Genomic DNA, 16,805 nt, shown 5'->3' with positions numbered 1-16,805 from the left:
ACTATACCTTTAAAGTATGCAGGGATTAACAGAGCAGAACCACGGGTCCATCAGACCCAGAACGTCTGAACCCACTGGACCTGAAGAGACAACAATGGACGGAGCCGCCGAGTTGTAAAACACTATTGTTGTGACTTCTGCATCTGTTTCCCTCATCGACTGTTTACACACACACACACACACACACACACACACACGCACACACACACACACACAACGGTTTTATCAAACATGGAGCTTCTGCAGCGTTTCCTCCCTGATCCAAAACCTAAATCAAAAGTGTTTAAATCCAGAACAAACAGGTTTAATGACATCATCAGATTCCTGCTCCACCTGTCAATCAGTAGTTTATTCAGAGACTGACAGAGTGATGGACAGATGAACACCTCCTCTCCTCCTCCTCCTCTTCTCCTCTCCTCCTCCTCCTCCTCCTCCTCCTCTCACCTCTCAGGTTCTTTCAGGTCGAGGAGGAAAATGAACTTTGGTGGTTTTTCCCCTGACAACACCACAGTGACCTGACCTCACCGCACAAAACTGAAAAATCACACACACACACTGAAACAGAAAGCCCAACAGGTCAGAACAATGTAAACTCAGACTGAAACTAACAGCTGATTCCTTCAGTTATCTGATGGTGTTGTATCTTACATACATGTCACATCTCATTTATATCTCATTAATGATCACTTATTCAGACAAAAGCTGCAAATTCCAACGAGAAAGAAGCTGAACGAGCCAAACATCTGGAGGAAAGCTGAGCTGAACGTGGATTATTAGCCACTGATATCAGATCTATATCACACAGACACATCTATAAAGTCTAATCCAGTGTAAAACAGCAACTCCACGTCTCCATGGACACAACAGGTCAATAATAACAATATATTAATAATAGCCTAATACCAATAATAAAGATCATATGATGCTATTAATCCTGTGTGTGAGCGGATGAAGCCTCCTCTCCTCCATGTCCACCACTGGATCATGATGTGTGTCATGTTGTAATTACATTGATATTAATATTAGGCTATTATTATTATTATTATTATTATTATTATTATTATTATTATTATTATTATTATCATCATTATTATTAAAGGTCCACAGCGGAGACTCGGGGACCGGAGCTCGGTTCCCCCCGCGGACATCAGACCGCTGTCACGGGCCTCAACACCGGCCGATACGTTTCCTCTCTCCCGCCTCCATTAAAGCCTCGGCGGCTCCTCTCCTCTCTCTGTTTCTCTCTTTCTCTCTGTTTCTCTCTTCGCTCCGGTTCAGTCCGGTTCGGTTCGGTTCTGTCCGGTTCTGCAGGATTTGTGTGTTTAGTGTTTAGTACTTACACAGTCTGGCTCAGCTCAGCTCAGCTCAGCCTCAGTCCTGGTCCGGTGTGCGGCTGTGGCAGCAGCTGTCCGCCACCGCCGCTGTCGTCGTCCGTCAAGCTGCTGCAGACACAAACACAGGCGCAGATGCAGAGCAGCTTCCGGTTGCTGCCTTTTAAAAAAATAAAAGCGCTCGTTGACAGGCGCGTTGCTTCCACATGGGGCTTCAAAGTAAAACACCCAGTAGTTTTGATTGGAAAGCAACTGTTTGAGCCACGTTAGAGCAAGGTGAGATGAAACTGTGGTGAGTTTTAACTCAATAGGCAATAAAGAGAAGAGGGTTGCTGTCAGTAAACACCTTCAGTCACTGTCTTTAGAAACTAAAGGCCAAGTCCGAAACCTTGGCGTGCTGCTGATAGACTCAGATCTGAGCTTCAACAGCCATATCAAATCAGTCACCAAATCAGCCTTTTATCAACTTACAGTAAGAATATATCCAGAATTAAGGGTTTTATGTCCCAAACTGATCAGGAGAAGCTGATTCATGCTTTTATCTCCAGTAGACTAGACTACTGTAACGGTCTTCTGACTGGTCTCCCCCAAAAAAGCATCAAACAGCTGCAGCTCATTCAGAACGCTGCAGCTCCAGTTTTAACCAGAACAAAGAGATCAGATCACATCAGCCCGGTTCTTAAAGGGATAGTTCACCCTAGAATGATATTTCGCTCATTATCTACTCACCCTCATGTTGACTAAGGCCTGGAAGAAGTTTCAGATTCCTCCGTTGCTTCTCTGAGTTACAGGGGGTCTCGGCGTAGCAGTGCATGTCCATATAACGGTTGCAAAGGGACACCGGAGCTCTTCGTAAAAAAACACACACAAAAAAACATCCAAATACCTCCATGCTGCTCGTATGTAATGTCCGTCTTGTGCTGAAGCCCCAAATTGCGTAATTGTCCCGAAAAAAATTAAATAAGTCTATATTTTAAGCTTGTTTGTAGCGGAAGCTTCTCGAAGCTCCTCTTCCTGGTCCGTCCAAATCTCGCGTGATTCGCAGTAACCGCACTGACGCATACTGACGCCGGCGCAAATCACGCGAGATTTGGACGGACCAGGAAGAGGAGCTTCGAGAAGCTTCCGCTACAAACAAGCTTAAAATATAGACTTATTTAATTTTTTTCGGGACAATTACGCAATTTGGGGCTTCAGCACAAGACGGACATTACATACGAGCGTCATGGAGGTATTTGGATGTTTTTTTGTGTGTGTTTTTTTACGAAGAGCTCCGGTGTCCCTTTGCAACCGTTATATGGACATGCACTGCTATGCCGAGACCCCCTGTAACTCAGAGAAGCCACGGAGGACTCTGAAACTTCTTCCAGCCCTTAGTCAACATGAGGGTGAGTAGATAATGAGCGAAATATCATTCTAGGGTGAACTATCCCTTTAAGACCTTACATTGGCTCCCAGTCAGCTACAGAATAGATGTTAAAGTTCTGCTACTGGTTTACAAATCACTGGTTTAGGTCCAGAACACATGAATGACATGTTAGTAGAGTATAAACCCAGTAGAGCGTTTTGGAGTTGTTGGATTGTGTATTTGATGAATTTGATGAGGGAAACCAAGAAATCCCATGAGCCTCCGTAGCGTAGCTCTGAGCAGCTCACGGCTCTGCTCCGCCGTTCTAAAAATAGCTTGCACCGACAAATAAAGGTAACGAACCTACTGCTATGAATAGGGATTATGGTAATGGGACAATTTGCCAAAATATGGAACTATCCCTTTAATATATGAGATATGACTGTCACTTCAGCTTCAGATGTGTTGGACAAACTGAACTTATCTTCTAATTAATGGTTCAAATAAATGAATCCAGTTGTTATTGTTCATTCATGGACAGTGGCATTTCTGTAGTGTCATTGTATTCAGTGCTAAATAGTAATGTTTTGTATGAGATAATCAACATTAGCCTATACATAGGGCCTATAAACAGGTCAACTATAGGTGTATATGTCTGAGGAGGTCAAATTATTCTCACTGTAAGAGAAAATAAAGATGTAAGTCAAAAAATAAAAAATAAAATAAACATATTATTAATATTAACCCTAAACCTTTGAATTATCTTGCAGCTTCTGTCAAGTTTAAAGCCCATGTTGTCTAAAAATCATCATTGGTATATATTCGATACGTTTTATTTTGAAATCTGAAACCTGTCATCACAGTGTTATTGCTGCGAACTTGATGCTGCAGCTTTTCAACCAATCCAGTGACTTGTGTTTTTTCCCTCCTCACTCTCTTTGCAAAGGATGATGGGAAATGTAGTCCCACAAATAAAAAAAAAGAAAGAAAGAAAGAAGATGAGACAGAGAAATGTTGCACACAGGGGTCAAAGGTCAGATCAGATGGTCCGATGAGATTTGGACATTTCTGTGATAAACAGATAAGATGACACTTGTTTTTCAAGACAGGCACACACACACACGTACACACACGTACACAGACACACGTACACACACACACACACACACACACACACACACACACACACACTTCTTGACTTACTCAAAATGAAACACGTGCATAAAAAGGAAACTGCATCTGTAACACAGGGGACTTCCCAGGGACTGTACTCACCTGCTCCTTAGAGTGTGTGTGTGTGTGTGTGTGTGTGTGTGTGTGTGTGTGTGTGTGTGTGTGTGTGTGTGTGTGTGTGTGTGTGTGTACGTGTGTGTGTGTGCGTGTGTGTGTGTGTGTGTGTGTGTGGTTGTTGTTATTTCCAAGTACTTGTGTAGTTTTTCAGTTTTCACATGTGTTTCCTTGTGGCTCTTTGTGAGAGTGAAGTGAAGTGAGGACAAGTGAGATGAAGCGATCGACAACCAACACGTCTGTTATGTAAAGTTTTATTGTTCTATTGTTTGAGGTTAAGAACTATTAGAAGCGTTTTAATTTACCATTTACCTGTGAATTACACGTGTAGTAAGTCATCAGGGAGGAGGAGAGAAGAAAGAATAAAGAGAAATGACATCAGATATGAAAAGAGGAAGACCAGAAAGAGGGAAAACAGAAGACAAAATTAGAAAAGGAGAAGAAAACAATAAGACGGAGGGAGAAGAAACATATCACATGTAAATCCTGACATCTAGTGGAGACTGAGAAAAGTCTCAGAGCAACCTCTCATCTCTGTTTAGTATCTTCTACTCACAATTTATTGAGTCTATAGTGAGTTAAGGGGAGACACTACAGGTGAATAAGGTAAAATTTTTAACTAACACATATCACCATGAAACTTCCCAAGTTTATCACTTACATTAAGACAAATATTTTTTGTATTACAAGTTTATGTTTAAATATTTAAATGAGGCGATATCTGATGAAATATGCTCTAATTTGCATACATTTCTAGAACCGAAATCTGAAAAATGGATAAAGCTACTTTCAAAATTCTTGTTTTATTTTGTTGACACATGAGAGTCAGAAGATTTTACAGGGGAGGATTTTGGATATCTCTTTTTATCACTCTGTAAATGAGAAAATAATGTCACCAGCCCTAAAAAAAATCAAATTTCGCCATGTTTTTAGTAACAAAATGTTGTGTAAATTAGGCTGTGAATGATATATCAACAATCCCCTCTGTAAAAACCTTCAGAATATAGACAGGAATACAACTGGAAGGTTTGGTGTCTGTAAGTGCTCAAACTCTGTACAGTCTCTGTGTCGTTTGGACATTTTAAACTTCATTTTTTGGGGTTTTGCAGGACTGTCCAGAACTGATCAAGTTGGACCGGGACAGAGGCAGAAGATCAAGTTCAAGATGGAAACAGTCTGTAGTGTTACAGCAGCAGCAGCATCTCATCCAGACAGACACACAAAAACCAAACAACCATTAAATAAAACAGATTTAAATAATTGCACGACACCGGGAGGATAAGAAGAACAGATTATTGCACAGTATCGATCTTTAAAAAGCCTTTTGGCCTCGGGCAGAAAACACTTCCTGCACCTCTCCGTCTTGCATTTTGCAGAGATCGGCCTGTCACTGTGTGTGTGTGTGTGTGTGTGTGTGTGTGTGTGTGTGTGTGTGTGTGTGTGTGTGTGTGTGCTCCTTCTACAGTAAAAACCTCTAATGCACCGAGCGGCTGCCTGACTGTCATTATTCATGATGGTATTAACTTTTCTGAGCTTCCTCACTCCAGCTCTCTGCTCAACCCCCGAGAGAGACAAGTGATGCTGCTTTCTTTTTAAATCAGCTTGTTCTTTTCTATAATTATTGTCTTGTCTTAAAACCCTCCTGTTGTCCTCCTGGGTCAAGGAAGAAAGGAAGGAAGGAAGGAAGGAAGGAAGGAAGGACAAAGGGAAAGATGGGAGGAAAGAAGGAAGGGGAAAAAGAAGGAAAGATAGAAGGAGGGAGAGGACAGATTGGGTCAAATGTGTCAAAAAGGAAGGAAGAAATAAGGATGAAGGGAAGGAAGGGAGGGAGGGGAAAAGGAAAGAAAGATGGAGAGAGGGAACAGATTGGTTCAAGGAAGGAAGAAAGAAGGAAAGAAGAAGGGAAAGATGGAAGTGAAAAGGGAAGGAAAGAAGGATAGGGGATAGGGAACAGATCAGGTCAATTGGATCAAATGAGGAAGGAAGGAAGGAAGGATTGTGGAAAGAAGGAAGGAGAAAGGAAGGGAAGAAGGGAGGATGGAGGAAGGGAACAGATTGGGTCAATTAGACCCAGAAGGACGACAGGAGTTAAATGTGTTTTCCTTTTTATGTGCAAACAACATGAAATAGGGAGAAAGGCTTCTCACTCCCATGCATGAAGCTTGAAGTGACAATAAACTGAAGTGAAGTGAAGTGAAGTGAGATGCTGCAGCCTGTGGTCCAGAGGAACCGTCCAGAGCTGAAACATAATCTGCTCTGTGGAGCTGGAAGTTATCAACTGCAGACAGAGACAGAGACCAACACATCATTTAGCAGCTCACAATCCGCCCAGAGAGAGAAAATAATTAAAGTGCTTGTTAGAAATCTGGAACTTGTGCAAACAGGATTCATAAAAAAGTGAATGGCTACACTGCAAAAACTCAAAATCTTCCCAAGAATATTTGTCTTATTTCTTGTCAAAATGTCTCAATTTTAGTCAAAACGAATCTCTTTCCACTTAAAATAAGACTCATCACCTAAAAATTCACTTGTTTTTAGACCGTTTTCACTTTTTTCAATTGAAATAAGTAGAAAAATCTGCCAGTGAAAGCAACTTTTTTGTGCTTGTAATAAGAAAGAAAAACTTGCTCCACTGTCAGACTTTTCTACTTATTTCAAGTGGAAAATTTGCTTGAAAGAAGTAAAACGTGTCTAAAAACAAGCTACTTATTAAATGCGATGAGTCTTATTTTAAGTAGAATTAGATTTATTTTGACTAGAAATTACATTTTGACTAGAAATAAGACAAATATTCTTGGTAAGATTTTGAATTTTTGCAGTGTATAAAAAGAAAAAAACCCTCTCTCCATCTCCTCTGTGAAGCTTCTCCTCCTCCTCCTGAACAGAACAGAGAGTTGTTGAGTTGTTTGGCTTCTCCGTGGCTCTGGTGGCTGCCAGGGACGATCCTATGGCTGCTATCTGCTCGGTGTCAAAGGCCTAATTGTCTGCAGAGCCGCGGCTGCCAGCAGCACAGATGCCAGCGCGGTCGCCGCTCTATTCTTCCAGACTGTGTGATGCCTGAACACTCCAGGTGCCGCTCCGCTCCGCTCTGCCAGCTTCCCAACAAGGAGCTGCTGGCATCCTGCACGAAGAAGTCACATCTGATATGGGGCCAAACTCACAAAACCTTCTTAAGAAAAAAAAATCAAAAAATCTTCTTTAGTGTCATTTTTTTTCTCCAAAAAAGTTCTTACACTGCAAAAATTCAAACTCTTTCCAAGAATATTTGTCTTCTTTCTTGTCAAAATGTCTAATTTCTAGTCAAAACTAATCTCTTTCCACTTAAAATAAGACTCATCACCTAAAAATTAACTTGTTTTTAGTGAATTTTTTAAACTTGTTTGAAACATTTTCAATTGAAATAAGTAGAAAAATCTGCCAGTGAAAGCAAGTTTTTTGTGCTTGTAATAAGAAAGTGAAAGTGAAAATATCCTTGAAAGAAGTAAAAAGTGTCTAAAAACAAGCTACTTTTTTAAATGTGATGAGTCTAATTTTAAGTCTTTTACTAGAAATGACATTTTGACTAGAAATAAGACAAATATTCTTTGTAAGATTTTGAGTTTTTGCAGTGTAAATATTTTCTCAACTTTCTTCTTAAGAAAAAACTTTCTATGGTGAATATAAGCCTCTAATATCACCTTCCTTAACACCCTTTAGACAAGTTAAGACCAGTAGGTCATAGTAAGTAAATATATGTTTTAATGAATTACACAAAGAGCCTGTTAACTGTTAGTGACACTGCAAAAACTCAAAATATTTGTCTTCTTTCTTGTCAAAATATCTCATTTCTAGTCAAAACTAATCTCTTTCCACTTGAAATAAGACTCATCCCTGTTTTTAGGTAATTCTCACTTGATTCAAACAATTTTTCAATTGAAACAAGTAGAAAAATCTGCCAGTCAAAGCAAGTTTTTTGTGCTTGTAATAAGAAAGAAAAACTTGCTCCACTGTCAGATTTTTCAACATATTTCAAGTGAAAATCTGCTTGAAAGAAGTAAAAAGTGTCTAAAAACAAGCTGCTTTTTAATGTGATGAGTCTTATTTTGAGTAGAATCAGATTTGTTTTGACTAGAAATGACATTTTGATTAGAAATAAGACAAATATTCTTGGTAAGTTATTTGAGGTTTTGCAGACGGCCACTTTGGCCCATACCCTCTTGTCTTATTCTCTGCTGTTATTTATTCCCATTTTATTAATTTCCCCCAGTAGTAATTTTTTTCATACATTAATTTCATCCACCATAACCTTAAGCTCCTGCCTTGAAAAGTTTCTGCATCTCTTTTTGTCCTTCTCCATGGTCAGTGAGTGACTGACGGTTAAGACGCAAACTACTATGCTGTTTGTTGGTGCAATGCAGTGACGTATTTTAAGAAGTTCTTAAGTAGGGAAAATAAGAAATTCATAAGAAATGACTGAGGAATTGCACTTAAGAACTTTCTTATGAACTTCTTAAGACATTTCTTAAGACCTTTCTTAAGGACATATTGGTGAATCCAGCCCCTGCTGTTCTGTATTGTCAGAGTTTTGACATCCCTCCTCATGCTACAGTAGCGCTGCTCGGTGGCTGGCAGCGAGGCCGGTGCTGCTGGCACGGCGGCCGCAGCATGCCACGCAGGGATTTCAGCCAGGCTTAGTGCTCCACAGTAACTTTTGGAGAGGGTTTTCTTTCTTTTTTTCTTTTTTTTTTGAAGAAGCGAGGCTCGACGCCAGGATGACCTGACTGCCCTGAAGTAACAGACAGCCGCAGCAGGGCGCATGTCAACAACAAGCACCGGGATCATCTCAGGTCCTGCAGCTCTGGACGGGTGTCGTCTCCTCAAACAGAAACAACAAGAGGGAGACTTTTTTTTAAAATTTGTTTTGCAGTGTTGTCACAGATCTGTCACATATTTATCTTGATGCCATCAGGTCGGCGTTACATGCAGGAAGACCAGTCGCTATTCTAGGTCTTTCACTGCAAAAACTCAAAATCTTTCCAAGAATATTTGTCTTATTTCTTGTCAAAATGTCTCATTTCTGGTCAAAACTAATCTCTTTACACTTAAAATAAGACTCATCACCTAAAGATTAACTTGTTTTCTGATCATTTTCACTTGTTTCAAACTAATTTTCAATTGGAATAAGTAGAAAAATCTGCCAGTCAAAGCAAGTTTTTTGTGTTTGTAATAAGGAAGAAAAACTTGCTCCACTGTCAGATTTTTCTACTTATTCCAAGTGAAAATCTGCTTGAAAGAAGTAAAAAGTGTCTAAAAACAAGCTGCTTTTTAATGTGATGAGTCTTATTTTAAGTAGAATCAGATTTGTTTTGACTAGAAATGACATTTTGATTAGAAATAAGACAAATATTCTTGGTAAGATTTTGCATTTTTGCAGTGTTGTGCCTTCTGCCATTAAATTGTTGAATGCTGAGCTGGCTTGAAGCTGTAGTTAGTACAAGTACTGACAATGACAATGTGTTCTTTATGTATATTGCCCTATTTATGTATTTATTGTCCTACTTATTGTACTTTTTTTATCTTACCTGATCTTAATTTGCACTGTGGAGCACTTTCCTCCTCACTTGTATGTAACGTTATGCTCGTGGAAATGAATGTGGTGCAATGGTCAACTGTAGAAACAGAATTGCCCTATATGGGATAAATAAAGTAATCTCAACTCAACTCAACTCAACTCAACTCAACATATGTGTCAGAGGATCATAGCATTAACACATGAGAAGTTCCTCAGATCCAATAGGAGCTGTCACAGTAAACAAACACTTTTATTGTGAAGGGGGAAAAAAAACATGAATCCAACCTAAAATTTGTCAGTAAATGAGCTTTGCAGGTATAAAACCAGAGCTCCGCCCACTCACCTGTATCTCACCTGACACCGGTCGGGAGGAAACACGGCTGTTTTTGTTCTGACAGGGGAAACAGAGGCAGGAAGGTTCATGTTCAGGCCGACAGCTGAGGAGAAACCTCCTCCTGCACTGCAAAAACTCAAATATCCGACCAAGAATATTCATCTTATTTCTAGTCAAAATGTCATTTCTATAGTCAAAACAATCTCATTATACTTAAAATAAGAAACATCACATGAAAAGTAGCTTGTTTTTAGACACTTTTTACTTCTTTCAAGCAGATTTTCACTTGGAATAAGTAGAAAAATCTGACAGTGGAGCAAGTTTTTCTTTCTTATTACAAGCACAAAAAAACGTGCTTTCACTGGCAGATTTTTCTACTTATTTCAATTGTGAAGGAAGAAAAAAGCAGTCGCTCAACTCATAGCCTTGATGTAGAAAAAGTATATATAATTTATTAAAAAAGGACCAACGTTTCGACCTCACACAGGTCTTCCTCAGTGTGTACTTATTTCAATTGAAAATTAGTTTGAAACAAGTGAAAATGATCTAAAAACAAGTTGATTTTTATGTGATGAGTCTTATTTTAAGTGGAAAGAGTTTAGTTTTGACCAGAAATGAGACATTTTGACAAGAAATAAGACAAATATTCTTGGAAAGACTTTGAGTTTTTGAGGTGAGTTGATGCTGAAGAATCATTCTGACACATCTGGATCAGTGACTCTGTCTCTCTTCTCTTCTGGATGGTCCACATCTGGCCTCCGGAGTTCTGATGGATGTGGTGGTGAAACAGCTGCATGGGCAACCTGACATAGCCTACCGTCAGCATCTGGAACAGAAAACCAGAAAAGCCAGGGAAGTCTCAGGCTGCAACGGGCTTCTGTCTGTCCTCGGCTCGGCTCAGGCTTTGGACAACAAAGAGTGGGATCTGCTGCTTGTTAGCAGAGTGTGTGTGTACACTGGGATCTGTGGTGTTCACAGTTTGTAGAGTTTATAACTCAGAAATAAACACACAGCTTGTGTCTGTGAGAAGCTCAAGAGGATCAGAGAGAGCTAGCTGTCACTCTCTGAGCCACACACACACACACACACACACACACACACACACACACACACACACACACACACACACACACACACACACACACACACACACACACACGATTAGTCATTTCATTTTAGGCAATGTCCATTAAACTGTAACTATTTTCTTTATTATTATTGTTCATTAATGTAATATTGTTCTATCTAGCCCATTTGTCCTTCAGGATGTGGTCATTTGTTTGTATGTGTTTGCTTTCATTACTAAAATATTAAAATATTGACTGTTCTGCTGCCTCTTTCTACGACAAAATAAATGTTTTCATTATTATTATTATTATTTTTATGTAGGCTGCGTTTACTTTCTAATTTTGCTGCATTTACGAGCTGCGGCACAAAGAAATCTTTGTGCTGCATTCGCTTGCTTGAAATTTGCCGTTTTACGAGTTTAATGGGAGCACTTGAATGCGGCATTTGTAATGATAAGATTGATGAAGCAACTAGTGTGAAGGTCAAACATTTCCTATCACACATCCGGTTCGAGTTCAAAAAATAAAATACCAATAGCAAAAATTGTGTAAAAACATGACATTTAGCAGCGTGTACATATATTAATCTGTATTAAATTATTTCATTTAATTTCATTTATTTAGATCTCCATTAGCTTTGGCAAAGGCCATCGCTATTCTTCCTGGAGTCTAGCCTACCTTCACAGATTAACATATTACTGGACCTTATTCATTTCCACAGTGTAGGCTAGCCATTACCATAGTTGTGAAATAATCAGATGTTCAAAAACATACGTTCCTCATAATTACATTAACTTAAAAGACGAGACAAAGATAAAGACTAGTAATCATATGTTAGAATAAATCTATATGTATATAAATATAAATATAAGAATATATTAGAATAAATCCAGTTAAATAACTCATAAATTAACTTACTGTATAGATTATAATGACTGAGATAACTTGATAGATAAATTCAAGTAATAATGACTAGATAACTTGATAGATCATTTATGAATAAGGGGTGGGAGTAAATAAGTTTTACTTCTTCCCACTCCTTTTCGGATATGAAACAAACAAACTAACAAAAAACAAAAAAAAATCAAATTACCTTTATTTTCAATTATTTTATTTTATTTTTTAATATATATTTTTTGTTCATATGTTGTCCTTTCAAAGTTTTTATATGTTATGTCTGTCCATTTCTGTATTATGTTTTATTTCTTTTAACATGTCCGAAATAAACTTCAACTAAACTAAACTTACAGAAATTAAATAAACTAAAATTTAATAAATTAATTACTTCAATAGCGACTGTACTGAGCTTACGATGCTTTTTTTTTTGCCGTATTTGCATTCTGTGCTTTTATTTTTAAGGAGGATTCGTCCATTTCCGGTGTAGTTCCGCGTAGTTCCGGTTAACTTGACGCAGCGAGGGGGGAGTCCAATGGAAGCCTTCGTCGCAGCCCGGACGGAGGAGACAATCGAGTGCGATTCAGCAGCTTGAAAACACGAGCTGTGTTCCGTTAGTTTGGATCATAATAACCCAGATATTTTCTCCACCGTCGGAGCTCCGGAGCTAATCTGTCCGCGGGGTTTCCGAGCCGCCGATCCCCCCGTTAGCGGCGTGAGTCCCGGCCTTGTTTATACTGTGAAGCAGCAGCTTGAATCCGAGGAGCAGCAGCAGCAGCAGGCCCAGCGGTCCAAGCTCCCGTGTCTGGTCCCCGGACGGACTGTGTGTTTTTGTGTGTTTTGTGTTTTTTGTGCGGATCGGTCCTTTAGCTCACCAAGTAAGTAAACACGGAGAAAACACAGCCTTTTGTTCCGTTAGCTGTGTAAAAACCGATCCACGGTTGGATTTTCTTTTATTGATATCAGGTTTGTTAGTTATTGTTAGCCGTTAGCTTCAGAGCTAACTTAGCAGGCTTCTGACTCCTCTGTTGATGCTAACGGCTAACGGCTAACGGCTGAAACTCAAGCTTAAAATCTTAATCTAAAAATCTTAAAATCTTAAAATAACTCAATACATATCTCGTTATATATCTACACTGATACACGGTCTGAATTACTTCACCTTCACCGGTGTGTTTTGTGTTGTTAGCTGTGTGTGGATCCTCTGTTAGCATCCTATCAGAGCTGGTTATCAGGCAGTTAGCACCGTTAGCATCATTAGCTCGCTACATGCTAAGCTAATATCAGCCTTGTTTTGTCAAACCAGCTGAAGGGAAGAAGCAGCAGCAGCAGCAGCAGAATGATAACTCCTGCTGCTGTTAAAGTCTGTAAATGTTCACCCCTGACTACACATGTTCAGTGTCAACAGGGATGGAAATGGTGATGATGACGTAATGTGAGCGGATTTTAATGTTTTCATCGGAGGCCCAGATTGAGCTTTTGTTGACCAATATTTATAAATCGTGGTGCTGTCAGTATTTATCATCACTGACACCGGCTACTGCACTTTAATACAAACTGAACCCACAGTTACTGGGTTGTAAAGCTACTGTTGTGGTTCTTGATAGACCAGGTTTTCAAGGTCTTGGTTTTTGTCTCGGTCTCACTTTGGTTTCTGTGATGTAATTCAATAAGTTTAAGATAATTAAATAGTTGTACTAAAAGTCTCTGCTTGTGTTAAACCATGTGAACAACTTGGTGTCGACAGGAGACTTCAGCAGGTTCTGTGCTGTGTTCTTCTGTTCAATACAAACTTTGTTTACATTAAATATAGTTTAGATTTGACATCAAATTTATCTTTTCTTTGTAGCTGAGGAGGAATAATGTAAATATCAAGACACATGGTTATTATGAGGACTGGGACTGGAGATAGTGGTGGTCTTGGAAATTATCTCGCATCAAAGTCTTGGTCTTGACTCGGTCTTGGGATACAACACTGTAAAACCACAGTTATTGGGTGATAAACTGTACAAAAAAAGATTAAATTATAAAACCTCATCCATAACCATAACCTGCTAGGGATGAATAAAGTATTCTCTATCTATCTACCTATCTATCTATCTATCTATCTATCTATCTATCTATCTATCTATCTATCTATCTATCTATCATGTCTATCTATAATGATGAAATATCTTCCTGTCAGCTCGTTAACGACGTCCCTCTCCCTCTTGATTGGTTTCCAGAGAATATGACCCAGATGCAACAATGACATCCAGATTTGGTAAAACCTACAGCCGCAAGGGAGGAGAGGGCACGTCCAAGTTCGACGAGGTTCTGTCCACCAAGCGCGGCACGCTCAGCACCAAATGGGGCGCCACCACCTACAAGGCCAAGGTGGGCTCCAAGCGCGCCGGCTCCGCCTCCAAGAACGACTCGGTCCTGGAGGTGTTCAAGAGGCCCCGCCCCTCCGGCGACGGCCTAGAGGAGGACCCGTTCGGCTTCGACAGCGACGAGGAGTCCAAGCCCGTGTCATCTCGGAGCGGCGGCGGCGGCAGCGGCAGCAAGTCGTCGCCGGCCAAGTCCGCCGCCTCGGCAGAACCGCCGCAGGCCGAGCGGCCCGGCGCGTCTCTGTCTCTGGACACGGGCAGCAGCCGGTCCAGCCTCCAGGGACACGGAGCGTCACACAGAGGAGCGGCGGCGTCGTGGCTCGGCGGAGACAGAGACCGAGACCGAGCTCAGCCCCGGGTGGTGGAGGACACGGCCCGCTTCTTCAACAGCAGCTCTAACATAGGTAAAGACCTCCCTATGGTTTCTGTACTTAAAGTGTTGGTTATTGATTAGTTTACAGATTCATTTCTTCCATGTAGCTGCTGCTTCAGTCACGTTACAACCACAGACCTCCTGACAGGGATGTGCTGTTTTTTATAGCCCCAGTATGTAACTTATTTGGCTTTTTATGATCAAAAATCAAACATGTCTTTCATAAATCCGTATTTCACTGAAGGTGAATCACAGCTGCATACAAAGTAAAGCTTTCTGGTTCCTTAGAATGAGTTGTTACAAGTCGTTACAAATACATAAGTGGGCGACGCACCGAACCGAGGCGGCCATGTTGCACTGTGACCGTAGGTAACCACGGAAACGGCCTGTTAAAACTGTCACCACTGTGTAGTGTGAGGAAGGACCATAGACTGTAAAAAGAATGGACGTAGCGTCCGTGACGTCACCCATTGGTTTGGGGGAGTCTGTTTTGTGCCGCTACTACGGGGGTTTGAGCCGCGCCATGTTGAATTCTACTTGCCATATTTGGAGAGGTGCGGCCGTTGGCCGGCCGAGGGCCCGCCCACTGGCCTCGTAGCAGCGGTCGCCGGACCTGTCACTCAACGGTTCTGCGCCCTAATTGGCCAGAACTTTAAACCTAATAACAGTAAAACGGTAGAGTTTAAAAAAAATTCACCCCCCTCAGAGTGTGTGCGGGGGTAGAAACTATCGGTTGAGACCAAAAAAATGAAATGTACCAGGCTGTAAATATGTTTTTTTAAGCTGTAAAATCGGCTATTTTAACATGGGGCTCAATTGGAGTTGCTCCCTTCTGGAGCCAGCCCCCAGCGACAGCCGAGGGGATTGCAGTCTTTTGAACGCGGAAGTGAGCTTCACTCCTCAGACCGACAACTGCCCCCTTGGGAAGGACGGAGGCACTGGTGTTGCATTCAGGTGCATTCAGGCAGACGGCCGTCGGCAAACCAACCGGATGTCATTTTACTCCACCAGAGAAAGACGGTAAAACAATACCACATCACCATGACAACATGTTGTCAGACCACTTGTTTACATAGACGCTTGTTTATCCTGTTACATGCAGCGTCTGTTGTCTGTCTGACGTCTGCCCCATTTCACCTGAATGCAACATCAAGAATACGTTCAGATATGCAACCGCACCGCTAGATGGGGGGAATTCCTACGCATTATACCTTTAAAGTGTTGGTTATTGATTAGTTTACAGATTTATTTCTCCCATGTAGCTGCTGCTTCAGTCACATTTCAACCACAGACGTCCTGACAGGGATGTGCTGTTTTTTTTAAAATGCCGCTTTGTTTGTTTTTTGAGTGTCTCTGATATGAAGTGTCTCCTTGAAGCTGTCGACTAAACCGGTGCCAACTGGTCAGTGCTCTCTGACCGAAGGCCTCCGTCCGACAGCTGTAGACGCTTCCAGCTTCCCAAGGAGTTTGTTAGTTTGTTTGTTGGTTTCAAAATGGTCGTTTCATTCAGATGGAACTGAAAACAGACAGAGATGGACAGAGACAGAGACAGAGACGATGGTTCAGTCTGGCAGAGATCTGAGCTGCACAGGAACCACACGTTACACAAATCCTCTGTGTGTGTGTGTTTGTGTGTGTGTGTGTGGAGGTGAAGTGATGGAATCTGACGGCTCACAGACGGCGCTAAACAAATTCTGGCTCTTTTTTTTAGACGACAAAGTGTAAAAACCCTCGGTGAAACTCTGTGAAACTAAAACGCTGCTTCACCGAGCAGAGCTGAACAAGTCGGCTCAGTTGTAACCTTCGTCCTCTCGCTCGTCGTCCGTGTCGTCGCTGCTGCTGGACAGCTGCCAGAGACCCGAGCCTCTTCTTCAACCAGCTGTGTGTCTGAGCGAGCCGAGCGCTGCCTTGCTGCCACCGAGTCAGGAGGTTAAAGCGCGGCCGGTGAGTGGAGGTTGTCTATCCAGCAGCAGCAGCAGCAGCAGCAGCAGCAGCAGCAGCAGCAGCAGCAGCAGCAGCAGCAGCAGCAGCAGCCGTGTTATCTGCTGCTCGCTGAGGCTGGAGATGTTGACTCAGTAAACACGACAGAATCCTTGACCAAACAACACTCGAGTAAAATGTGACCGGTGTTTGTTTCCATCAAGGTTGTGCGATGTTTTTATTTTACGCTGTGGCAGAAACTGAAATGAAAAAAATCAGTTCCACTCAACTGTAGATGTCAGAAAACACATTTGAGATGTTATTTTAGTGC

General features: G+C 41.2%; 1 protein-coding gene across 2 annotated transcripts in view; it reads left to right on the top strand.

Annotated features, from left to right (window-relative positions):
- The first annotated feature begins 12,481 nt into the window (after positions 1-12,481).
- The window catches only part of waplb (WAPL cohesin release factor b), a 44,661-nt gene continuing 40,337 nt past the window's right edge, over positions 12,482-16,805 (top strand). The window contains exons 1-2 of one of the 2 annotated variants that reach the window (XM_085761318.1): positions 12,482-12,690; positions 14,038-14,585. In XM_085761318.1, the coding sequence (XP_085617444.1) occupies positions 14,060-14,585 (526 nt within the window). In that variant the 5' untranslated portion in view covers positions 12,482-12,690; positions 14,038-14,059. Of the gene's footprint in view, positions 12,691-14,037; positions 14,586-16,805 lie in introns of those variants that run through there. The other variant, XM_085761320.1, reaches the window with a different exon arrangement.

The sequence above is a fragment of the Trachurus japonicus genome, chromosome 19 (assembly GCF_045865225.1).
Source record: "Trachurus japonicus isolate A0001 chromosome 19, Traja_1.0".
NCBI classification, from domain to species: domain Eukaryota; kingdom Metazoa; phylum Chordata; class Actinopteri; order Carangiformes; family Carangidae; genus Trachurus; species Trachurus japonicus.
Note: the sequence above shows the minus strand (reverse complement) of the source record. Positions and strands in the feature narration are given on the sequence as shown.